At 38.8% G+C, this 26,360-nt stretch overlaps 2 protein-coding genes across 2 annotated transcripts in view; both read left to right on the top strand.

Moving 5' to 3' along the window:
- The window catches only part of LOC140312974 (protocadherin-15-like), a 192,614-nt gene extending 171,296 nt beyond the window's left edge, over window positions 1-21,318 (top strand). Inside the window, exons 31-38 of the mRNA XM_072390881.1 lie at window positions 1,855-2,073; window positions 3,432-3,440; window positions 4,149-4,268; window positions 11,776-11,797; window positions 12,431-12,469; window positions 12,610-12,683; window positions 16,317-16,431; window positions 19,857-21,318. Of these exons, the coding sequence (XP_072246982.1) occupies window positions 1,855-2,073; window positions 3,432-3,440; window positions 4,149-4,268; window positions 11,776-11,797; window positions 12,431-12,469; window positions 12,610-12,683; window positions 16,317-16,431; window positions 19,857-20,462 (1,204 nt within the window). The 3' untranslated portion in view covers window positions 20,463-21,318. The remainder of the gene's footprint in view (window positions 1-1,854; window positions 2,074-3,431; window positions 3,441-4,148; window positions 4,269-11,775; window positions 11,798-12,430; window positions 12,470-12,609; window positions 12,684-16,316; window positions 16,432-19,856) is intronic.
- On the top strand, window positions 5,085-8,164 carry LOC140313313 (protocadherin-15-like). Its single transcript, XM_072391381.1, has 2 exons — window positions 5,085-5,117; window positions 6,563-8,164. The coding sequence occupies exons 1-2, from the start codon at window positions 5,085-5,087 to the stop codon at window positions 8,162-8,164; spliced, it is 1,635 nt and encodes a 544-aa protein (XP_072247482.1).
- Window positions 21,319-26,360: the final 5,042 nt, after the last annotated feature.

The following is a 26,360-nucleotide window of genomic DNA, read 5'->3' as shown; positions in this document are numbered from 1 at the left end:
CCAAGACTGGAGCCCTGGGGAGGTTGGCACTTTAAAAAAAAAAAATAATAATTAAAACTTGCTATTATCAGGGCAGTGACAGCTTTTGAAAGAGAGGAGCTAATTTTGAAAGAATTTTTGCACATTCCTGCTTTAATTAGTTTCTCCTTCCATAAATGCTGTCAGGAAAATCATATAGATTAGAGACGAAAGGCTTTTTGTATGCATGCAGTGCACATCTGACAATGTTGAGGGGTAATTGTATGTATTATAGCTGTGACTTTGGCGTTGGATCACAGAAGGAGAGACAGCATTGTTAGTGGGTTTTTGTATTATAGCTTGTCCCTGTTCCACCTTGGATGCAGCGCTCACAACCATTTTTGCTCTCTAGAGGACAGATTGCCAGAGTCCAGTGAATAACCTTCATTTCCACTCATTTATCCATCTATAGGAAAACAGAAATGACAGTAATTGGACATGGCAGCGTGCCTACTCCTTTGTGATGCAGAATGTTTGAAAGCTCTTCTGTTGCAGCTGCTTATTTTCACTAAATAGTATTGGAATATGACAGTTGTTGGTATTTTATTGTATGTGTATTTTTCACCATAGCATTGATACTAATTCAGAAAAACTGTGAATCAACAGCCTTATGCATTTTTTCATTTGTGTAATCTGATCACAAATCCCATGTTGCTTTTTAATCATTGAATCATATAATATGTAATTATTGAATTATGTCACTGACTTTGAAATGATTCTTTGTCAATGGATAAAATCCTCCAACCTTCAAAAAAATAGGTTTTGGTTCTCTAAAGTGTTTTATTTTTTCTTATTATGAATATGATATTCCAGACAATATATATTATACTAGATATATCATACTAGTGCAGTGCCGATTTGAGGAGAGTGTAGCCAAGATGTTCCTAAAATGCATTCAATTGCTGTGAAAGTGTAACAGTCTCAAACATTAATGACGTTACTATGATGAAAGAACTAATAAGCCATTGAGCAGCTTACACGTAGCTCATAATAAATTGAACATGTAAATTGAGTCCGAAGAGCAAAGCTTGGTAAGGCAGTTTCTAGATAATCAAAAGGTTATTTACCTTGTAGTAATCAGCTGATTAAAATTGCTACTGGGAACCAAGTCAAATGTAGAGGGAGTCGTTTTCTATATTTTCGCTCTCATTTTACAGCAGTTTTTCTCTCTGGTATACAATTTAAGTGTGTAGTGAATGGTGAGGCTACAATTTACTAACAGCCATGTTTATTCTACTGGGTCACTATGAGCTAGAGCTATCTTTGAGCCAGCTTTTAGACTGGGTTTTGAAGCCCTCAGCCAAAAACCTTGTTGTATTTATATTGTTGGGACGGCCCATAAGATATATTTGTGAACATCACCTGTTGTGAACCAATACTAGATAGTGGAACTGTACACAAGTGACCCAAAATGCATGGCATGATAATTACATAATTGCAAAAATGTGAACTTATACTCCCAGGAAGAGCACTTAGTCAAATCTACATATGTATACCCACTACAGCAAACAAAATGTGGGTAGCTATTCACACCAATTACCAAGCACAGCAAACAATTTATAGTAAAACTATAAATATGGAATTACCCATCACAGCACTCACTCACCTGGTTTTGGCCCAGTAATATACATGTGACTAAAGTCACTTAAACACCTCATATGCTGCAGGTTGTGAGAACCTAAGCTGAAACTGTTCAAACAAACTTTTCTGACTTCTAGTAAATCAGGCTAAAGAATAACTCCATGTACCAGTTAGTGAGATCCTTGATTATAATTTGACTTTTTGCTGCTATAGAGCTTTTTTTGTCTCGTTCTAATTCTGTTTTGTAAATGGCAGATTTCTTGATGGGAATGTGCTGGAAATCAATAAGGAATTCCAACCACACCTGGGTGAAGGCGGTCGTGTCCTTGAGATCCGCTCACCGGATGTTGTGGCCAGCGTGAAGAAGGCTGCTCAGGCCGTGGGCTACACCGAGGGAGCTCTCCTTGCCCTGGCCATCATCATTATCCTCTGCTGCATCCCTGCCATCCTCATCGTCATGGTCACCTACAAACAGTGAGTACTTTCGTAATAATTACTGACTTCTGCAGTCGATTAATCATATTTAACTGGTAGTTTGGAAATTAAGAGGAAAATGCATGTAAATGAATCCGACCATAGTCTTTGGAGACATTGTTTTACTCTCATATTTTTAAAGCAAGGAGTTTGCATGGCACAGAGAAACCAAATGTTCATCATTTAAAGCTAAATGGTTATTTAAATTCTCCACACTTTGGCCTGTTAGAGTGGAGCCAGAAAAACATCAAACAGCATCACTAACAAAAAAAAGATATTAGTTAAGCATCTAAGATAAAGTGAGAGCACTTCTGGCTCAGCTGCTGCCTTTTCTGTGTGCATTTTTGCTTCTCTCTTGCGATGTATCTCTCATCAGACACGCTGAGTGCGCACTCTGCTGGGCTAATCTCCTGCTCATGCTCTGTGAAAGCTGATTAATTAACACTCATTTATGACAAACATCTACAGCCAATTGTGACAGTCAGCGCATCATCACAATGCTTAATCATCTTCGCCCGATGCACACACATACACAAAGCAGCGCTTTCCCTGTTTTTCTCTGGCTCTTTTGCTCTCATAGATGAAAACATTGCAGTTCACAAAAATCTGATGCATTTTGTTTAAAGCACCATTTAGTAAAGTAAACTAACTGTCATTTGGCAGGAACAAGGCTCTCATCCCCTTTTAATCGTTGGTATCCTGCAGAAGATTATGTTTGGCAAATGTTCATTTACAGCAGATGGGTAGAGGGGTTGACCTAATCCAAATGCACAGACAGCACACAGCAGAATGCCGTTTATGGTGACATTGAACCTAACACACAAACTGCCAGAGCAGATGCCACTTTGCTGGTGATGATATTACGATGGTGAAGTTAATCCTCACATTTGTGTTTGTCAACATAAATCAGTGTTGCGTGAATTTGGAAGTGACTGTAAAACATCAATTTGTCCACTCATCTGGAATAATCACATTTTGTTGTAAATTAGCAATGGCAGTATGAAGCATAAAAGATTCCCGTCAGAAAAAAGCAACAGCTTTTCTTTTACATGTAGCCAGGCAGTCACTGCTGGAGATCTTGAAGCTTCTTTCTAGACAGAGTTTAACTTTACCTAACAAGTTTCTTAATGCAATTGTTAATGTTCTTAACAATTGCTTGGCTAAGTATTTTTACATAATGTGCCTTTGTTTTATAAAGTAATAATAAATACCTCCAAGAGTCATAATTGTATGAGGTTGTTGTCATGCTAAATGTAGTAATTATACATACTGATAATATTTATACAAATGTATATATTCATTTTTGTCCATTAATTTTCTTTAATTCTCTTTTTCTCTGCATCAAAAACTGTCACCAGGTTCAAAGAGTGAGTAATAACTTTTTTTATTTGCTCAGTGTGGGTGTGTGAAAAACATACTTCTCTCATGTTCATTAGTTCTCTAAAAATGGGCTGACTGCCATGACGTTGTGACATACTAAATGCATTCTTGTTAATGGCACCTTTCTGTCACGTCATTGACATAATGACATGAAGCGACACTGACTCAGCTTGTGGATTACAGACTGAATGTGTAATTTGGCAGAACAGTCTCTCTTCATGTGGAAAATTCGATAAAAATTCAAAAGGAAAATCAACCAGAAGCCAACTAGACACATGGTTTCAATCTGTCAGAAACTGTTGTTCTATCACATCAAGTGTCCCATGGTTTAAATGCATGTATGGTAAAATTTGTTTGTATGGTAATGTCAGAAGGTACATATTGCTAATTCTGGTGGACATTTTCAAATCTGAGGTTTATAATTAGCTTGTCACCTCCCTGCTCTCATAACTGAAAACTTGTTTCAAGCGCCATTAAACAATATTTTGGGTAATAATGCTGAACAAACTCTTCCTTTAAGTTTGCAAGGGGTTGCTAGTAATGCCAAGCCCACTTAAGATCCACGCATGAAATAAAGAGGTGGCTGAACAAACCAGGATGTAAATGGCAGTCCGTTTTGACTTAAAGGTTAAAGGCTGTGTAATTATCAGTCTGCAGAAATTAACAATGACAAGTACAACTGTAACTGTGCACAGGCGACAGGCAGAGTGCGCCAAAACTGCCAGGATTCAGATGGCTCTGCCACCAGGAGGGAAAACAGCTCCAGCAGCTGCTCCCAGTGCTAACCTCTACGAAGAACTGGGCGACAGCAGCATGTGAGTCATGTCCCTTTGGTGTTTGTCTACAATTTCACACGTCCTAACAGTTTCTGTGTTCTGCAGGTACTGGATGTGGCTAAGTGCTGGAATGCTTATCCCAATCTCTTGGTATTTTCCTGCCTTTTAAGCCAACAGTTTTATATTTTTTTTTTATTAAAAAAATAGACTCCTCTTTTAAACAAATACTAGCTTTTCTGGTTGTTGACCTCATAAACCTCCATGCTGCCTCTGACATTAGTTGTTGGATCCAATTAATTTCTCTGCTTTTTGTCTTCCTAAAAATAATCCACTTTTGATGTGCACAACCACTCTCTATGCCACAGAACAGCTGGCGATTAGGCTTTAGCTTATGCGTGTGTTTCTAATTTGACTGTGTATGCATTTTTGCAAGACCATCTCTCAAGGTAAGAGAGTGTTTTAGTTAATAAATTACTTTAAACCTTTTTTTGATTAATACCTACAGTCTATTGAGCTTCTAAGCTTCCCTATAGAGTACGATGAAAAAGCCTTTCCCTCAGCACAATTTAATTTCACCTTTATTTTTCAAAACTTGCTAGTGTTAATGCTAATGCTTGCGAGTCTAAGGAGTATAAATTCAGACCGCTGCCCTTAACGTTTTATCGACTTTGATGGAGTTTTTGGTTCTGTAGCAGCAAAAATATGATCAATTACTTTGTATTATAGCAGTGTAATTTCTTTTAGAAGTTAATTTTCCAACTTGTTGGAAGAAATAAGAGAAGTTGGTCCCAATCAATTGTGTTTAAATCACTATAAAACTTACTTAGCAGAAAGATTTGTTGTGAGTGAGTCAGTATGGCACTTAAGCTCAGAATTCAGAAACTTGCTGTACACTTCATCAGCGCCCTCCTGTCTCATCAAAACTTCTGACATTTGTCTTTTAGCCTTCTTACCATCTGTCTGTGTTTTTTATCTTTCCGTCATTTCTATTCTCTTGTCTGTCCGGATTCAGAATGCAGTAAGTAATTCTGCCATATAAAGTCTATGAATATAGATAATATTATGTTTAAATGTCACCCAACAGTGCCCTCCTCTCCAATCTTGCTTATAGCTTTTGCTGAACATATGAGGGCTAAATATAGATATGTCCTGGTGTTTCTGTAATCTTAATGCTGGAATTTCTCTTTCATCATTTAAAGCCTTGTGTGTAAATATACTTTTAGTTGGGGAATTAAGTACTGATAATTTACCTCTTTTAAGGAGTTGCAGTTTAAAGGGGTTGGACAGTTAACAGAAACTTAAGGCTTTTGCACACCAAGTCTGTATTTGTTGTCCGACATTGCCGCTTCACAAATAAATACAATGTCATAATTTCAGTCCTAGTTACACGCTGACATGGAAACTTTCGTCCCTCATTAAAGTTTTCTGAACAGCATTAATTTTCTGCATTTCTTCCACATTAGTCAAATGCCTGTTGAGAGTTATATGATTGCTCAGAGCCAATATACATACAAAAGTCATTATCAAAAATTACATTTGACAAACTGATTTATGTTGTTTCCCAGCACTAAGCATTTTATTGCAATGTAAATGATGCTGAGTTAATGGGTTCATAGAAACTGATTCACTGAACTACCCCTAGCAATAGCTGGTGAAACTCTTCTTGCTGTTGTTGGCTCTATGTTGCATCATATTACGAATATCTACAATAGATATATAACTTGCACATCTTGCACAACTCAACGTGAAGGCTTTCTGTGACAATTTTATTAGATGTTGGATTTTTTTAAAAATCATTTGAAAACACAGACTTGGTGTGCAAAGGCCTTTAGTGTAACTCCTACTTTCTGCCATTCTTACTGACGTGTTGTCAGGAGAAGGAAAAGTGAAACTTCCTTTGTTTACAGACAATGCATAACAGAAGCTATCACTATAGATGTTTCCCCTCTCCCTTTCCATTAGACCATTGTATCCTTATGTGTTGCGTTGCTCTTATTTTCCACATATTCCTTTGTGTTGAGACTGGACTGATTGCACTAATGCATCCAATATGGATGCATTTTCATTTGTCTTATACTTGGAACAAAACCCAGAACATCAACGGACCTTTTCACTTTACTCAATTTCCAGCTATTTACTTCACTTTTTTGCAAAAGACTCCTATGTATTTTATCTTTCTCAAAATACCTAAAATACATATTTTAATGTCTACTGTGCAGGCTTTTAAAGTATATTAGGCCATCTAAACCAACAAACGTATTGCTTTGTTGAATGTACCTTGAAAAATCAGTCACAATACAAATGGTCATAAATAATAGATTTGAATAGTTTAGCACTGTCTTTCCCCACACCACTTTTTCTTTGCTTCGCTTACCCCTATTCCATCGGTTTTCAACTGTTTTAAGTGTTCTTTCTTCTTCACCTCCACCTTTTACTGGGGCAGGGCTAAAAAGTCTGTCATTGATGAGGCCGACCACCAGAGGATTCTTGGCTCCTTTGCCTGTCGCGCCATTGCAGCCCGTAGCAACGGAGCATTGTTTGTCAACTTACCCAAGTCCGACAGCAACGTGACTCTTCTTTCTGACGGCAACCCACTCACCACCCACAATCCCATCTATGATGAGAATAGTCCCTCTGGCAGCCCTAATGTTTTTACGCAGGGGCAAAATCTGCCTGAAAAGTGGTTCTCTTTTTCTCCCTCCCACTCAGCAGGGTCAGGGTGTGCCTTGTCAATGCCTGCTCGCATTCACAGAGGGCTGCACGGCTATGAAGAGCCAAGAAGACAAGTTCTTATGAACCAAGCCGATTGGGAGCTGCAGATACTACAAGCAGCCATGAGAAGCAAGCAAAGGCCAAAGAGTTCGGACACGTTTCAAGTCAGCGACAGCGCAGAGAATAAGTTGTCAGTTCGTGAGCAGGCAAGGCAGTTTGAGCAACAGGCCTGCCAGGAGCAAACCCTCAATCAAAGCAGAGACTCTCATGGCTCGATCACTTCCATCCTTATCAGGGATATGGATAGTGATGACATACTGGAGCTGACCTCAGAAACACTTCTCTCCATCATGGATTACCCTCAAAGCCCCATGTCTGTGGGCAGAGATGTACCCCCCAGCATTATTGCGACCAAGGCAGATGAATCGTGGCACTTGTCCAATCAGAAAGCAACTCCACCTATTGTGAGAAGGTTCAGCTCGAGCATTTCCAGCTACATGACAGTGCAGCCTTGCCAGATCACCGTGGAGGTCATACCAGACCCACCAGAAAATCCCCCGCCTCCGCCTCCTCCTCCTCCACAGCTGTATCCTCCATCCCCACCCACATCTCCGCCACCATCTCCTCCCTCTAGTCTTCCTTCAGGTCCACCTTCACCTCCCCGCCTTCATAAGCCTCAACATAGCCCTCTATCCTCTCCCCCTCCTGTAAGTAAACCTGTTCCTCCTCCACCCCCACCGCCCCTTCCTCCTCTCTCACCTGCCAGCAATCAGGCACGCCCAGTCATCCAGTTTGTTCCCACTGCTTTACCTCCCGTGTCCTCTCTTCGTCCTGTTTCAGAGCGAAAACTCCCTCCTCGTCTTACCCCATCAGGAACTGACTTTGGGAATAAGAAGGAGCTTAAAGGGATTCTAAAAAATATCCAGAATCTAGCTGACATCGAAAGATCCGTTGCCAACCATTACAGCCAAGTGGACAAAAAATCTAAGGCACCCAAGTTTAACAAGAAACCACATGACGGTGCTAACAAACTGCAAAGCTTTGATTCAGGTGACGAGCAGAGTTGGTCAAAAATAACTAACTCGAGCTCTGACATCCAAATCAGTCCAACAAGTATAAATTGTGCTGAAGATGGAGCGAGCCAAGCAGAGAACCTGAACTCAGACAGCCCAAACACTGCTGAGCTCTGTGAACAGTTGTCCTCTCAGTCCACAGTATTCTGACTTCTTCTTGTTTCCGTCTCTACATTTCCATGACTGTTTTTTTTTGTTTGTTTGTTATTTCTACCGTTTACATTTTGCACAGTTGGCTGTATTTTATGTATGCTTTGACCTTGTAAGAAAACTCTGACTGAGATTTTTAGAGGAAAACATGCTTTTTATACTTGATACTTAGTGTGGGCATTGGATTTTAGTCACCAGCCAAGAAATGTGGTCAGGTCTGTTGCACTGATTGTACAACATCCTCATTGGGTTGCATTAGAAAAAGCTTACATTTCCAGTTCGCGTTTGGCTCAGTTTATTTCCACATTTTCATTATCTCAACTGGTGTTAGATCTTATAGTGTTAAGTATGCCCTGGTGTTCACAGATTAGTGAGTTTATCGTGTTATATGCATGTCTTAACATTAATATTTCATACCCAAAACAATTTTAATTAAATTATACTAAATACCAATATTTGACACTCTGCAGCCCTGAGGTCTGTTTCTTGAACCATTTGCTGGCTCCATATTGGTGATTTAGAATATGTTCTTTAACTTGTTACTAAGATAAGAGCTTTTAAATTTAGATTGCTGTTGCTTCCCTCAGAATCCAATTATGCATAAGTAAAGTAATATGAAGTTTTTTCAAACAAGAGAAAATTACCGTAACTGTTTTCCCAGTTCCCCTAAAGGCATGCCCATCTATGAAATAAGCCTCTGCAGATTCAGTAAAGGTGATCATTTAGTTCATCAAACATATTTAAAAAGTTACTAGAGTTACTTCATCTCAGAATATTCAGTTATTTGCAGCTGTTTTTAAATACATATGATAATGAATGAAAGAGTCATTAAAGTGCAGAGATGTGGGATAAAGAGAGAAGCATCGCCTCAGAAAGGGTTCTGTGGACCTATACATAAACAACATTGAAGCTTATACCAGGTATTATAAGACAGGCAACAGGTAGTCCTTTCATTCAACATTCATAGTAACAGCTCAATGTCAATACCAGCCAGGGCTATGTGAAAGTAAAATACATTAGCTGGGTGCCGTGCAGGCTCATGCCGAATAAAAAGAGTTGACCTCTAAGCAACCTGTCTTTCCACATGTCTGCAGAAATCCTCTCAACATGATAAAGTAGTCACTGTGATGTTTGTCTGCACACTGAAAAAGACTAATTAGAGAACCAATCAATCGTTAACCAAGGCTTCTGCCTGTTGGACTGTCAGCTACTGTTACCTTCTCCTTTCCTCTCCCATCCCTCTGACCCTCTGCCTGTCTGTGTTTCTTTTACTTACGTACCCTCTCTCCTGTCAATTACTTCTAAGGCTTCCCAATCCTTGACCTCTTCTTGTTAATCTTTGCACGTGGTTTTCGAGACACACTTACTTTCGTTCAAATTATTGAAATAGAGGATTTTCTCTTGCTTCCTGTGCTCTGGTTTTTCACTCTCAGCACTCCTCTCCTCTATTTTTCACCCACATCCCCATCATGTTTTTATTTCTGCCTCCATGCCCTAAGGCAAATGGACTTAGCATACCTCACATCCAGAGCAACGTCATGTTTGATTCATCACATATTCCCCCTGAAGAGCAGATCGAAGGCGAGCTAATTTTGTATTCCATGTTCGCTGCATGGGGTAATCTCTTTTGTAAAGAGGCAAGCAGCTCACATGCTGTTTCTTTTAACCCAAAGAATTGTGAGCCATAATGGAACCATAATGGATGGTACTCTTAATATTCAATTTCTATAATTGGTTTTATTAAACTAATTTATGTCCTAACTAATGATTAAGAAAAGTTCTGCCACAAAAAGGAAAAAAATAATAATTTAAGGATAATTTAAAAGACGAGAAAGAAAAAAAAAATGTTTAAAACGGTAAGTTTTATGTTAAAAGTATTTTTTATTGTTTGTTTCTTTTGTTTTTTGTACTCTCTGGGCATATATTTAGTTCACATAGAAGATAGTTTTTTCAATTTTCTCATACAAAGATTTATTTCTGCTTTAATGTCAGATCAAGCTAGAGAATCAACTTTCCCATAGCTAAAATGTAACAAGGACCCCAACTACTGTGACTGGTCTTCTTTGTATACGGTGTGTTTACTTAACATACTGACCTAAACTAAAATATAATTGTCTGAATTTGTAATAGGGTTGGTCACAAGTCTAACTCACGAACCAGCATTCTACCAACAGCTCTTTACAGTATTCTGGTCTTCAAAGATCTGCCAATTTTTGCAAGATTCACTTGGTTCAGTGGTTATTCGCACTCTTCTGATGTTCTCCCTCTTGAATGTGTTTCACTAATTTCAGGAAAAGTGACTCTAGTGTGACACTCGTTAATTGATATTATTAATAGAACCACAGTTACATCCATTATTTGTCTCCATTGTTTCATGCAACAGAATAGAAACCACACTACCAACATTTGAGTGGTCTCATGGCAGACTAATGCAGACACACCACCATTTTTATAAATCTTGTGTAAAAATATGCCTAGATTGCAAAATATAAAGCTACAATACCTTACTTTACTATGTAACTAGATTGTTCAATATGCTCCTTGCTGTGATTTTGAGGCAGTCGTTCTCATCTTTCTATCTCCACATTTCTTTATCACCCATCGTCCACCAGGTCCCCTCTTGTGCAAACTTCATATGTCCTCCGTCCACTAGGTCATTTTTCTTGATGTTGTATGAAATAGCAGTGGCCAGCAGGCAAGCCAACAGGTCATCCATCAGATCCAACTCCCATCATCCACTCTGCCTGGAAGGTGTGGCATATGGCTGCCCTGTCCCTGTCCCCTGGTCCCTGCCCATAATAACAGATTACAACTCTCTAGGGGAATGTCACATCATCACTTGGCCATATATCCAAGTGTGTGACAGTTGTCATTATTTACGGGTGCAGACAAGTTACAGCTGTATGCTTGTGAACCTTGAGGTTGTTTTAGCCAAGCTGCTTCATTACAGGCCGTTTTCTATTGACTTGTAGTAAAGGCACTGCCAATGCACTCTTGTCCTTAGAAATTTGATTCTATCAAACATTAAGAAAAAACAATAAATGATGATTTAACAAAGTTTAAGAAAGAATAATTGTACAAAAAATAAATAATTTTTATGTATTCTATTACATATCTATATGTATATACATTTATATATAGTTATCACTGGGCTTATAATGGTGGTATAAAGACATTTTCGTTCAATTCTGCTCCTTAATAACTGTCCTTTTCATTTTTGCTGGTAGATTATGTCGATGTGGCTTCATAAACTCTGACTTTTTTTCACTTTCTAATCTTACTTGCCTGTTTGATATTTGAATTTATGGCTTCTTTCTTTCTTTCCGTTTGGATGAGAAAAGAAGGTTAAAAAAAAAAAGAATCCTCCACCAGCATGATAACTTGGCAGCCTTAGGCTCCCTTTTGAAAACTGAACAATATCTTCAACTCGTGCTTGTAATTTAACACGTGGAAATGCACAGTAAGTAAAGCTGCAATTTCCTGACTGGTCAGCAGAATGTAGACACAGTAGTTCTGTAGCCTTAACATTTCATTTACGTAAAAGCACTTAATATGTTGCTGTCAATCTACATTCATTATTTGTCCTATTCCCTTCTCTCTGCAACACATAGGAGACAAGGCTACGGCAGACAGGTAAGCCGGCTTGTTGTGATGTATGTTTATCTTATTGTTGTGCTGAGACATTTTGTCACTGATGGCAACTTGAAGCAGCATATATCCCATTATTCTTATCTTCAGTTCAGTTGATGGAAAACATTGAATGACATTAAGATGAGAACCCAGTTGTAGTACTTCTTACACTTACATTTCAGTTTAGATTTGATGTGTTGTTTTCTCTATGGTTCCTCTGAAAGAGCAGATAAGCATTTGAATGAGTTTTTCTCTGCTATGGTCAAAAACATAATCAAGGATCTAACAAAATCTCTGTTTGACAATGTATAGCTTTGAAATCCATTTGTCCTTTTCAAATCATGTTTAAACTACCGATATCTGATAAAGACAAGATGTTGTTTTTTGTTAGTTTTTCACCCGTCTGTTGCTTCATTTGCATCTTTCCTCTTCTTCCTATCTTTGGTTTTCAGCAATATTTTATCGGTCTATTCACCTTTTTTCTCCATTGTTTATAATGGAAATAGACCAGTGAGTTTAAGAGAAGCACTTTCTGGCTTTTAATCAGAGGTTCAGAAGAGAACTCCTTGTTTGTTTCTTTCCTGATTATTCCTGCCTTCCATTCCCTTATCTTTCTTCTGTACTAATCTTTGGCAGCAACAGCAATTGCTGAGGCCATCTCTTCTCAGACCCGAGGTAGACGCACTCTTGCTTTTTCTTAATTCACAGGGATTCTGTTGTATACTCACTCTGTATGCTGCTGCTGCTGCTCTTCGTCTGCCATCTTTATCTGAGAGATGCTGAGTAATTTCTCTGTCTGCCTCCCTGAAATGCAGGAGCTCTCCATGGAGTCAGGTATCGACCCAGGCCAGGACTACTACACACAAGACTACTATAATTATGACCAAGGGTGAGCATGTAGTCGGTCACATCTCACATTAATCGTCCTCTGATCCATGAAATCAATCCCCATCGGTTTATTTGAAGATAAAAAAAAAATTTAAATGATATCATTATCTACCGTGACCTTGCTTTTCCAACTCTTACTGTTGAATTTCTTGAAAGATGAAGATCATTTCAGAAAGGTTTTGAAGAAAATTATGCAGATTTATTCCCCCTCTTCAGGATTATTTCCCTTCTCTATTCCCATCAAATGAGATCAATTACACTGGCTTTACTGGGGCACCTGAGACTCTGAAAATGTGTCCCGTAGCTTAATGGATGAAGGGTGTTTTGGCTTGATTGTTACATTACCCATATGGTCTAAAGACGAAAAACTTGGAACTCAAAGCCACAACATCTGCTGAGAAATTGTTATTCATTAGACACTCCTGCTCTGTTGCAGGTTACTTCTAACACCCTTGGGAATTATGCTGCAAAACTGTCAAAATAGTTAGAGGCTTTTACACCTCACAGGCTTAGATCAGTGAAAGCATATGTAACTTGTGTTAAAAACTGTCCCTTGTGAGGTTAAGCACTTTAATAGCATCTTTAGTTAGTCACTAGCTTATCTTAAAAGTTGCCTTTACTAATTCTAATTACTGTTTCTGAATCACACTGGCCTTCATTAGCAAGGGTTTATAACTATGTTTTTAATGATATGTCAGTATCTTTATTGTTAAAGCTGTTACTGGCAGGGAGTGTACCACCCCAATGACCAAAGGTTTTGCTCTATTTTTATTTGAAATAAGGGACACATTTACCAAGCAATTAAGCTTTTAATCCAGCAATCAGCAGACCATATGGGCTTTGCAGCAGACCTTGAATGTTCAGAGGGTTTTGTTACCAGTGTCTTTCTTTCAGGTGCCTCTCTTGCATTGGAGATTAAATATCTGAAATGTTAGTCAGGGAAATGCTATAACAGTAGAAAAAAATGGAGACAGAAACGTCTTATTGGGATCTAAGAAGGCTGGAAGCAATTGTTGACCTCAGTGAGTATCAACAGAACATATCTTTCCTACGTTTTTGGCAATTAGAACACGCACCAGGGGATTTGGACCTTTACATACCCAGCAAATATTATTTGACTGACTTCACTGCTGGGGAGGCATGGTTTTCTGCACACCTTCCCAACAGGTTGAAGCAATGAAATTGAAAGATCAAAACATATTTTGCACATGTGATTCTGCTTTATTCTGTTTTTAATGATTTTTTCCAAATAGTTTAGTGAAGTTTGATTAACATTTGTCAAAATCATGCATCCCTTACTAATTACAGTTAGACGCTGAATATCTGATCCCCTTCAAAATGTTTTATCCACTATGAACATAATGTCTTTCAATCCTTGTAGCATTTGCATGGAGATTTGTGGAAATATATTGTAGATACATAGTGATATTATACGTTGGACTTTTTCAATGACCATTGGATGCAGTGAGGCAAAATGAAGAAACTTTTGGCCCATTTTTTCACGCAAACTGTCTTTGAATCTTGAAAGTTTGAACTCTGAATGAACTCTGGTCTCCAGTTCTTACCATAGATTTTCAATTGGATTCCAGTCGGGTGATTGACTAGGCCATTCTCACAGCTTTAATTTCTTTCTCTGAAACAAATTGCAAGTATCCTTGGCTCCACCCTCGTTTCATCTTCAGCATCCTTGTTGATGGAAGCAGATTCTTATCAAGAATGTATCATTTTCCATTCGTGGCCATTTTCTATTCATCCTTCCTTCAATTAAATGAAGTCTGCCATATGCTGAAAAACAGCCCCACACCATAATGTTCCCAGTCCCACCTTCAAAACTTCCTTGTTAATATGGTGTTTTTGGGGGGACGTGCGGTGCCATTTCGCCTCCAAACAGGGTGCACGCGGTGACATCCAATGAGTTCAAATTTGGTTTCATCTGAGCAGACTATATTCTCCCAGTTTTTCATTGGCTTGTTCAAATGTTGAGCAGCAAACTTTAAACAAGCTTTAACAGGGTTTTTCGTTAGCAGTGGAGTCACTGAGCGTGCATAGAGGCCATGGTGGTTGAGCGTGTTACTTACTGTTTTCTTTGAAACGACTGTACCTGCCAATTCCAGCTCTCCGCAAATGGCCCTTGGCTCTTAGACAACTTTTCTGAGTATTCTTTTGAGTCTTCTTTCAGAAATCATGCGAGGAGCACCCGGTTGTTGCCGAATTATGGTGAAATGATTTTCTTTCCACTTCTGGACTTAACACTGCCCGCTGGAACATTCAGCAGTAATTGTATCGTATAAAAGAAAAATGCAGAAAACCTAGCCAATTTGGAGATTGTAAACTTTAAAAAAAACATGGCTTATGAATGACAAGCTGATTTTCTAAAAACTGACACTTCCTTCACTGCTTATGATCAAAAAACTATTCAAATTAATCAGTGATGGAACAATTTTCTCCAATTGATTCTGAAGAGATGGTTTCAAGAATTGGGTTTTTAAGTTGGTCTGACAACCACTAGATGTGAATTTGGAACCACGTCGTGAAGTTTTATGTTTTTAATTTTGTGTACTTTTTGCAGCACAAACTCTAAGAGAACTTAATTAACTGAGAGGGTTCCCGGAGCTTTGTTGTTCAAACTCCCAAACAGATTGGGTCTCTTCCCCTCTCTTTTTCATTTCGATTTGTAAAAAAAACAGGGCTGTGCATTCTGTCACCAAAGTATTTTATAGGATCCATCCACCCATTCATTTTCTATACCCGCTTAATACAATTCAGGGTCGCAGGGAGACTGGAGCCCATTCCAGCTGTCATTGGACGAGAGGCAGGGTACACCATCACACACCGGTCCATCGCAGGGCCACACAGAGACAAATTACACTATTTTATAGGATGTGTGCTGAAACAGATAGTCTCATTTAATACTCTGCTTATGAAGGCCATATAGTATAGCCAGACCTGCTTAGAATTAAAAAAGACAGAATATTGGAGAAGAGTTATGCTCACTGTTTTAATTCAAGTGAAGAAATGGCCTTTAAGCGTTACTTATTTCAACACAGGGTCACATCTCAGCATGTGGTTGCTGAGACGCAAACACATGCTGAGACTCTTCTGACAAATACTGTATTTTTCAAAAGCTTTTTAGCCTGTGCTTGTGTTTTTCAGTCTCCATCACATACTCCATAAACTGAAAAAGTCATTTCTAAAAAGTGAAGTCAATCATCTGAAAAATTACTGTCTATGTGGCCAAGAAATGTCCTGAATATTGAAATGGGTCCAGCACTACATGAAAGGAAGGTAGGAGAGGAAAATATGGGATAATGAATTAAGAATTATGATGAAAACTACAAACAGAAACGTTTTATTTTGACCAATTACATTCCATTGTATCTATCACAACCAATACAACGGTGCAGTACATTTACTTTATAGCCCACAATGACATTTTTTTCATTTTTTGTGTTTGTGGCATTTAAGTTTGCACTTTGTAAATTCTTATTTTTCTTAAATCCAATGATTTTCTGTGTCACTGCTGCGAGCTGGTTTACTTAAGTAAATGTTGAACATCTAGCAACAATTGAATGTAATGCACAGTAATTCTGAACATCATATTGTGGTGTGTATTTTGTTTGAATCTGTTTCTCAGATATGACTTTCCTCAGTATGGCAGTCGGAGGAGGCTGATACCTCCCATGTATGATGAATATGGAGAGGTGATCATGGAGGATGATGGGTATTACTACAGTCCACATGGCCCTGAGGTATTATCATTCCTTCAATGGGAATATCATACTTTCTGTTATTATTACAAGAATGTTATCTTCACTATCAACCTAATAGGCTGTGAATTCCTATGTGTCATCTTGATACAACTAAGTCAACCCTAACATTCCAGCGTTGTCGCTTTGTAATCAGAAAAGATTGCTAAATAAAATATGACTGTCTTAGGGCCAAGGCAGAGGCAGAGGCCGTGGTGGCATGCGAGGCAGAGGTCCACCAAAGAGGGTCGCATTCAGGGACTTGCCACAAGAAGATGAAATTGAACAAGCTGAGCCGGCAGAGGAAGGTGAGCCTTCTAAGGCTGCCAAAAGACTGAAGTCTGTTATGAAACTCAGCAAACTCCTGGCAGCCAGCAAGGGAGGAGAGGAGCCATCTGACGCCAGTCCTTCTGGCCCATCTCCATGGAAGAGAGCCAAGATGCTCAAGATGTTTGGCGCTGGTAAGAAGGACAAGGATTACGCCAAGCTGATGTCAGCCCGCCGTATTGACAGCCAGGAGAGTCTGACCGACAAGCCAGCACCTATGGGACCCATAGACAGCAAGTCTGATTCCCGCAGTCGACTTAGCAAAGTTTTAAAGAGAATCAACATAAGTAACAGGTTGCAGGTCAGGAGGAAGTCACAGAGTAGCGTGAGTCATAGCTCAGCCACAGGCAGTGAGAGAGATGAGGAGGGCTCAAAAGCCACCAGTGAGGATGAAAGACAGTCTAAAGTGTCTATTAGTGTGACAGAAAGTGAGCCAGAAGCAAGTGGAAGTGGAAGCGGTAAGGAAAAAGGCTCTGATGAGGAATCTTCAGAGAAAAGTAGTGTCGACAGAGATCATCTTAAAGTAGATTTAGACAGGGATGATACAAATGAAAGCACTGTTGACTCAGAAGAGGAGCAAGATGAGGAGCCAGGGGATTCTGATGAGGAAAGCAAGTCCAGATCTGAAGAGGAGGAAACAGAGAAGGAATCTGTCAGTGACAAAGGATCTGGGAGTGAAAGTGAGTCAGAATCTGAAAAAGAATCAGAGTCAGAGAAGTCATCAGCAACAGAGAAAGAGTCAGAAGCTGAGAAGGAGTCAGATTCCGGGGAAGAGTCCAAATCTGAGATAGAAACAGAGTCAAAAACAGGCACAGCAACAGAACAGGAAACAAGTACAGAAAAGAGTTCAGCAACAGAGAGAGATTCTGATGAAGAGTCAGGGGAGGAAGAAGCCTCAGGCAGCACTAGAGAAAGTGGATCGTCTACACAGTCTTCTATGAGATCATCGGCCACCGAGGCCAGCAACGGAAGCAGTGCTTCTGACATAAGTGGTCATGGAAGCGGTAGCAGAGAAAGTGAAAGTGCAAGTGAGAGTGTCAGTGGTGGTGCTAGCGTGGTGCATAGTGGTGCATCCTTATCTGGCTCAAGTGTTAGATCATCACAGAAAACCAGATCATCAAGAATAACCTCAGAGAAGTCCAGCGAAGAACTCAGTGAGGCTGAGTCAGGGACGGGAACAGCCAGTGAGTCAGAGGCAGAGTCAGCGTCAGGAAGTGATCCATCTTCATCTGGTGGGTCCAGCAAGAGAAAATTTTCCGGTTCAGATGTCAGTGAGGGATCTTCATCTGGCAGTCAGAAAACAGACAAGAGTTCTTTGGGAAGTGAAGAAAGTTCCGCTGGTTCCCGGTCCACCAGTGGGAGTCGGCGTTCCCAAAAGTCCCTCCTCAGCCGTGGTTCCCAGGACACAATCACAGAGGAGTCTGAGGACGAGGAGGAAGAAGCTGAAACCGCTGACGAAAGCAAAGAGTCTGCTAGTGAGGCCAGCGATGAATCATCATCTAGGAGATCCAGTGTGGTGTCAGGTGACCCTGGGCCCTCTGCCCCCTACAGTGGCCCTCCTTACAGCACTGAGATCAGAAGCATTACCTCTGAAGAGACATACGGAGGACTGTCCCCCATCACTGAAGTGGATGAGGATGCCATCTCCTCTGACAAAACTTCAGTCAGTGGCTCTGGATCAGGTACTGGCAGTGCATCAAAGGACACAGAAGAAACTGAGGAAACGTCAGAAGCTGATTCTGAATCTGAAGGGAACTCAACAGCCTTCTAGAATGATATATTGTCCCCTGTGAAGTAAGAGTGAATAAAATCAATTACCCTTGCATGGGAGTGAAGAAATATTGCTTGCCTCTGCAGAGTGTTTCAAGCATTCACTTTTTTCTGATTTTTTTTTTCCCGAGCCAGAAAAAAACCTTGGTGGTTTTCTGCTGCAAATCATCTAAATCTGACTCTCTTCCTTATATCACTGAATTATTGTTCTCTGTCATGTTTTCTGTGTGCTCCTTCGTGTCTTTGCATTTTGTGTAGCTTTTTACTCCAGTTTTAGCTGTGAGATTTAACATGTTGCATTACTGTCCTCTTTCCCTGTTTTTTTTCCCCTTGATGTTAGAAATTTAATTTCCAGAGCAACAGTGAGTTCTCAACGTGAATTTCTTTTCTAACTACTGGTGATATTTAGTCATAAAATAGGATTACTTTTCATTTTATGATTATATTCTTCCACATTTGTTAAAAAAAAATTTCACTTGAAACCACATTTTCTACTTTGTCAGATTGACAATATATTTTAGTTAGGTGTCAGTAGTTGCTTGGCAAGGATAGTAAGGAGGATAGGTTTCTCTGAAGTGGGATCGTATTAGACGCTTTCCTTTTCACTGTGTTACCTACGCTACATGGCAAGGGATTAGAGGCAGGCAGGAGTACCGACACAAGACTGGCTCAGAAGGTTGTGCTAGGACAGCAGCAAAATGTACCTCAGCCACCTAAAAAATCGTTATCAGTTTAAATGTAGTTTATTCCTTGAGTATTTTCACCACTTTGCTATAAAACAGCTCACTTTGACAGGGAATCGAAGCTGTTGTATCCATTTATTCTCTGTTCAATGCCACCCCACTCCTTTGATTAGCATTGTAACCTTGCAGATCACAGCTGGTCCACAGCTGCCTATAGCTACTGAATTGGTTTGTGTTTTTGTGACCTTGGTGTTTTAACCAGTTTGCTTTCATCCCAGAGTAACCAAAAGTCAAGGCAACCGATCACTAAGTCCCATCTTCCACACTGTAAAATCACAACTTGTCAAAGGAGCCAAGTGACTACTGACTAATAAGTTTTAACAGCAGTTTATTGCTCTTTCTTTTCTGTAGGTAATGAACTTAAGATCAAGCCCAAATACATCATATAACCCCACTTTTTAAAAAAAAAAAATCAAACAAATTGGAATCTTTCTTTGAATGCTGTGATCTCAATATCTAGTGTGCAACCCAAGTGCCTGCAGTGTGAACTTGTGTGCTGTGTAATTTATCTTAAAAAATGAACAAATAAATATATATATTGATAATATATATATAATGACTCTGACCTCCTCATCCTCTCCTCCTCAGCCTGGGAGAAAGAAGAGGATTAAGCTTGTGGTAGATCGGGAGACAGAGACCAGTTCCACAGGAGAGGAGAGCACTACAGAGAGCCAGCGGAACAGACTCCCCAACAGCCACAGCAACATTAACGGGAACATTTACCTCGCCCAGAATGGCACTATCATCCGAACTAGGCGGCTTTCCCATCTAAACAACCTAAAGATGGGCTCTCCGTGCCGCTTGAGTAAGCATTTTAAAAAACTTGACAAGTTGGGTGTTACTCATGAAGAACCCAATTCTGTTATTGGCATAGATGGTTCAGAAAACAACACAGAAAATGGAATAAGTAAGTGTGTTTCCCCTAGCAAGGACGTAAATCTCAACTCTTTGTCCAATTGTGGCTCCTTGGGGTCCACTATTACAGATCTGAAAAGTTTTGGGTCCAAAACCAATATTGCCAAGGCCATGATTGACAAAAACAGCCCATGTATCAATGAGCAAGAGACTCCTGTTGACAACCACAAGAACAGCAGAGAAACACTGGAGTCACACAGTGATCACACATTATCTGATGAGGAGGAATTGTGGATGGGACCCTGGAACAGCCTGCACATACCAATGACAAAACTCTGACTGGCCATGCACAAAATTAAATTCCTTTTTGTCAATTTACTTGTTTTTTTATCATGTTTTTTTTCCTTTTTCTTTTTCTATGAAAATCATCATAAAATGTGTGCCTCAGCTTGAAAAGCTTCAATCTCTGACATGTGATTGCACTTCTATTCATATTTAATTTAGTAATGCGTTAAAGCTTCCTTGTTCTCAGCATTTGTTATCAGCAGGGTGAAAGGGGATAGAGATACGAAGCAGAAGGGCAGCGAGTGCCTGAAAGAAGAGTGTAATTTCAGTTTTTTATTGAACACAAAAGTTGGACTTTTTTTTTAATTGAGTGAATTTCTGTTTTACTTCCTTTTTCCTGCTACTTTTTGTTTTAATCTTAAAAGCGATCAGAGACTGTCGTTCATTTCACAACACCGTGAAAGATATTTACTGCGAAGTCATGGTGATCAGATGAGAAAATTGTGATTATATACTATGAAAAGTAAAAGAAACTTATTTTGCTAACAGTGTTTTACTTGCAAATGAAGCAGATTGTCATTGATTATTTTATGTTGTGATCACTTGGAAATGTTTTTGAAAATTTCTGAAAAAAAAAAAATCTAAAATTATTTTTGTCTATTTTGTATCTAACAGAGATGGAGAATCTAACATATGGCATTAAAGATATTATATCCACAAGACTGTCATTGCTGAATTTCAATAGGGAAAAATGGCAATGTGACCATAGTGTTTTTATATGAACATTTGTACCCACAGAATATGATATTTTCAATCCCTTTACACAATACGTATTCACTCTGTTCATGTCATGATTATGGAAGGAATACCAAAAATGGTATCACATTAAAAAATAAAGCTCTAACCTATTGTACTGTGTATTGTTAATTATAATTGCAAATACTGGCTGTTTCTGAACTTTGCCTCATACTCAGTATGGGAGGGATAGAGAAACTCGGATGATGTTAACAGCTGTGCACAATTATGAAAGTGTTTATATACATCATTGTGTGCCATATTTCAAGTCATTACGATTCCATCCTGAAACTGCATAATGAGGCTGAGAGTTGAATGGCAAGGCTGCAGTAGAAAGCTGCAGTTATCTCGTTACAGTTCAGTGTCTGCAGAGAGGGCTGTCAAATGAGCCCTCTCTCTGTGGAGTGGTCTTCCGCTTTCAAGAAGTTATGACAGGTAACCAAACATGAGCATATGGGGAGTTGCTATATCTTCGAAATGCTGTGAGAAGTGTGTTGGGAAATGTCAGAAAAATAACAGCGCTGAACCCACTTTGTTACTTCACAAACTAAAGAAACTAAAACTTAAAATAAGGCTAAATTGAAATGGTAATGGAAATCTTAACCACAGGCTCGATTTGTTTATCAGAGTGACACATCTGACACATGCAGAATGACATTTACAAAAAGAGTCTTTCAGTCAATCAAACTATGAGAATGCCAGTCAAATTGGCAGAGTAGTTTATCGGCTGATGTTCAAAAATTAATAGAGGCTGAATGCCAGAGTGTAATAGCTTGAACAGAAAATATTTCTCAGAAAATAGGTCAACAGGAAACCTAGTTCCCACTGCAACCAGCTTTGTGACCTGCGCACTAGTGGGAAAGCTTCTGTCAGACATAGATTAAAAGAAAAGTATTTTAGTATGCAGAACCAAATTTTTTTATGTAGCCATGTATTGAAATAAAAAACTATTTAAAAATCATTTTAAATGTGCAGAAATCTGACTCTGTCGACATTCTGCAGGCATTTAGAGACGATGCTTCATTTTGAATGAAAAATAATGGAGCTCAAACAAGAACAAATTGTAGTCTGGTTGAAATTTGTGACGGTTGAGTGTTCGAAGTTAAAGAAAAACATCATTTAAATATTTTTTTTATTTTGCAAAATGGCCACTTACTGGACCACAGGGACACCATAAAGACAGGTTTGTGACAGAACCATTACAGTACAGATTGGAATGCACAGATTGATGGCAAGGTGGGAAGAGACAGAGATTTTATTTGGTGGTCTGAGTGAGGATATATTTGTATATTTATATTATTCTTAAACAGTATATATGTTCAGAAAAGCTAAGTGTCACGTTACGCTTGTGGGCATGTTTCAGTTTAGCATGAACTAGCGCACGTTATCAGGGCAGGAAGATCACAGTGACAATAACACTTCATCACTCTGACACGGGAGAATGCGCTTAAGGTTTTTCTTCATCACATTCAGAGTAGAGCTTTGTCAGAGCGGATACTATCTGCTTATAGTTAACAGTCTGTGAATTTAACCCGTCATGAGTTTTCTCTTTTATGTCTCTTTTTTCTTTGATATGCAGGATTTTCAGTGTAGAGATGTTGTCGCTGTCACTGTCGCTAATGCACACCTACATCCATGGCTGCCCTAAAACCTCAGAGCTGAGATGGAGCAGAGATGGCAGACAGTGGACCAAACCATTTTGAGGCACACGTTGGGATTATCCAGTCTTTAAAAACTGTCAGTTATTTCACAGTTTATTTAACCGTTTTATACTTATGTGTACAAAATAATATACCCTGAAGGAAGTGGACTGGGTCATGCACTGTTTTTGGCAGTTCTCTGTGAAACTCGTGTTGCCTGTTTTATATATGGAAGCCTTAAAATGAAAACAGTATTCTTAACCAGAGAGTCCATGACATTGGCAAAGAAATTCATCAGTGCCCTCATCTTTTCAAACACAAGGCATCCATGGTCTTTTTGTAAAACTCTATTGATGAGCTATATTGAAACTGGCACAATGAAAAATGAAAAAATGCTGTCCATCACAGCATTATGTCAAAAGCTTTCTTTTTCTTGCCTTTTTTTTCTTACTTTTCTCTTAATTACAACACCAAGAATGGACACATCTCTCTTAATTAGTGTTAAGCTAGAGTACCCACAATTCAATGTCCCCTCAAATGAAATCTAATTCTCATTTAGATGTATTTCTATGACCACACTGTCTAAAGATGATCAAATGTTGCTCACTCCCAGCAAATACTATCTACTTCTATGCAGACTTGAAGTAATGTTCACTGTCAGTAAGAAGGCTAGAGAGTACCATATATGGATATATGTATATATATATATATATATATATATATAGTATGTATCAAAATAATAGGAAGAAACAAATTCATTATTTGCCTGTGTTCAAATTTGAGGAAAACTATTGCAATCACAAAGCCTATGTCTTATGGCTGACATAAGATCCTGTATTAATTAAATAACTTCCATTCCCCATTCCATTACACTGCTCCACATGATTTTCTAGTATGTTTCTGCAACACGATGTCAAACCACATAGGGCTTCTATTACAACATTGTAGCTTCGTAGCAAAAGAGTTCAAGTGCTGCACCGGCCTGTCTGCTAACCAGACCAACCTAAAACATTCATTAAGAACAATGTTTCTTAACGAGTTTTTTGGAAAGAGTTTGCTTAGTTCTACTTTGACAGAATGACTAAATTATTGTTTGAATCTGGAGCAAATTCAGTGCGTAATGGATGAGGACGCAACCCCAAATTGGATCAGATACATGGAAAACCTTACTTTAGGAATCCTTGCAAGACCCACTGGAAGCATGAATATTTATTTATTCATTTATATATATATATTTCTTAAAGAAGAAGTGCATGGAACTGGAACACAGACGAGTTTCTAAGCATTTTCAAGGATTCACAAATACTGTCATTGTCTTTACTTCCTCCTCTGGAAAAGTTATTCAACATTATTCAATGTTCTTATGAAATGTAAATTATCTGTCAGTCACTGGGATTTCCTGCTGTCTCTCATACAGAATACATTAGCACAACATTTAATTTCCACATCATAAACAGGCAAGTAAGAGATTAATGAATATTGTGATCATATGAATATCATATTGTTTGCTACGCGATAAAAGTCAAAGTTATGAATTAGAATAATGATTTGTTTGCTTCTTGCCTTTTCCATATCATCCCAACATTTGATTCAGTGTTCTACATGATGCAGGTAGATGACATACAATAGCACTCCCATTTTTTTGTTTTTAACACAAATAGTTGAGGTTGTCGTAATGCAATGCAGACATCTACATGCTGCCAATAAGTGGTTATTGCCTCAAGCGATCTCAGCTTTATAATAAACCAGATATGTAGAAATTGAGTTTTATGAACTAATCACAGAAGAGGCAAGCCATTTTTTTTATACCACTATATCATATAATCTTCACCTCTGGGTTCATTTAAATGTATTTATACATCCTCAAAAACAGCTCTGCCACAGTTTGTTTTTATGTGGAGTCATTTTCTGCCGCAGTAATTCTGTAATAGAGCTGTGGAGGTAAATCATGACACAGAAATACTTCTGTGCTTCACAGATATTCATAAATCTCGATAGATTTTATGGCTGGTGATTATTCATACTCTCAAGAGTCAGCTAAGTTTGTAGTGTTATGTATGCACCAAAGAAATGTATGCTGGGGTCATGCTCTACCTATATAGAGACAGCTTGCTTATTCTAATTGGCCTTTGGAGGCCTTCTGTCTGGCCTGTGGTTTACTCGGCGCTAAAAGCCAAAATAGCCATGATATATGTCTGATGCCTCTTTAGTGTACACATTCGTAGGCTTTCCAAGAATACAGCATCATTATCGCATATAGAACCACTTGGTTCCTGATATGTTAACATTCAATTTGACAGCAAGGGAAAACGGGAGCAACTACACTAAAATGCATCAATATTAAATGACCTTTCAATTATTCATCGTGAATGTAAAACAAGGGCAGAGGCTCAATCAGCAGTTTGGATTCAGATTGTTCTTTTTCTCAAATACACAATAGTTAGTAGTCTGCTATGCAACGCCCTGCAGACTGATGATTTCCTTCTGAGACTAAAATACGAATTTCTCATACACTCTTGTCAGGAAAGGGTTAAAAAATATGTACTTTTGTACACTCGTGAAAGCACTGTTAGGAGTATATCTCATATTGCTGTCACTATTTTTAAAAAAAACCTCATGCACATGACGAATTAAGAAGCACTCGTGTTTATTAATCATTATACAAAGGCAAATTGTTCTGAAAAATTGTAATCAACACATGACTTATTCTGATGCTTCAGTTTAATCAAATAGATCACTCAAAAAGCATTCTAACCTTGCAAGTTCTGTATCCTTGTTGACCAAAATCACACAGCAGTCCCCATTTGCCATTAGTGTTAAAATGGCTATTTCAGTAGTATCTGCAGGGATTTACTCCAGACTGTGTGTGTATGTGAGGAAGCAAACGTTGCATCCACTCTTTTGTCACAGGTGAATATTGATTCTTGTGAGTATGTATGTTAGCAGAAGCCATGACATGAGCATGCAGATTTGATTTTCTGTCTACATAGTAGGAGTGGCTTTGCTTTAATACTCTCTTAGGAATGTGCTTCCCAGGTTCAGGTAAACACTGTTGTCATTCCAAGTTTGCCAGTCAGCCTCCCTATTCTCACCTATAAGCATAGCCTATATAGGATATCCTGGCCTACAGCAGGCAATATGGCAATCTACCTATGAGTCATTCTAAAGGAGATTATCACAAATCCTCAACGGAGGCAGAAGGAAACTCCTCATAATACCTATCCGTCATCATTGCTTATTGCATGCTCAGACCTGGAGGGTTGTACCCTTCATTTCCTTCAAAATTCTGACTCCAAAATAAAATGATCCACCTCACTATTTTAGTGTTTAAGTAAAACCCAGTTGAAGATATAAATACACGCAGAAAGACACGCAGACACACACACAAATCGTTGCTATTTATAATTCTGACACAAAGATGAAGAAGCAGTGTTTTTTTTGTTTGCTTTTCTCTTTTTATTGAATACACACCACAGACATCCACTGTGTAATTACTTTTGTCAATAATTGAACTGAC

This window comes from Leuresthes tenuis, unplaced genomic scaffold (genome assembly GCF_036924035.1).
Source record: "Leuresthes tenuis unplaced genomic scaffold, fLeuTen1.0.hap1 SCAF_8, whole genome shotgun sequence".
In the NCBI taxonomy this organism is placed as follows: domain Eukaryota; kingdom Metazoa; phylum Chordata; class Actinopteri; order Atheriniformes; family Atherinopsidae; genus Leuresthes; species Leuresthes tenuis.
The sequence above is the reverse complement of the archived record's forward strand: the minus strand, read 5'-3'. Positions and strand labels throughout refer to the sequence as shown.

What these genes read in the sequence shown, in the direction of transcription:
- LOC140313313 (XM_072391381.1), top strand. Translation starts at nt 5,085, where the DNA reads ATGGCACTTAAGCTCAGAATTCAGAAACTTGCT. An exon ending in TCAGAATTCAGAAACTTGCT is followed by an intron (nt 5,118 to 6,562) that starts GTACACTTCATC and finishes TGAATAGTTTAG; the next exon opens with CACTGTCTTTCCCCACACCA.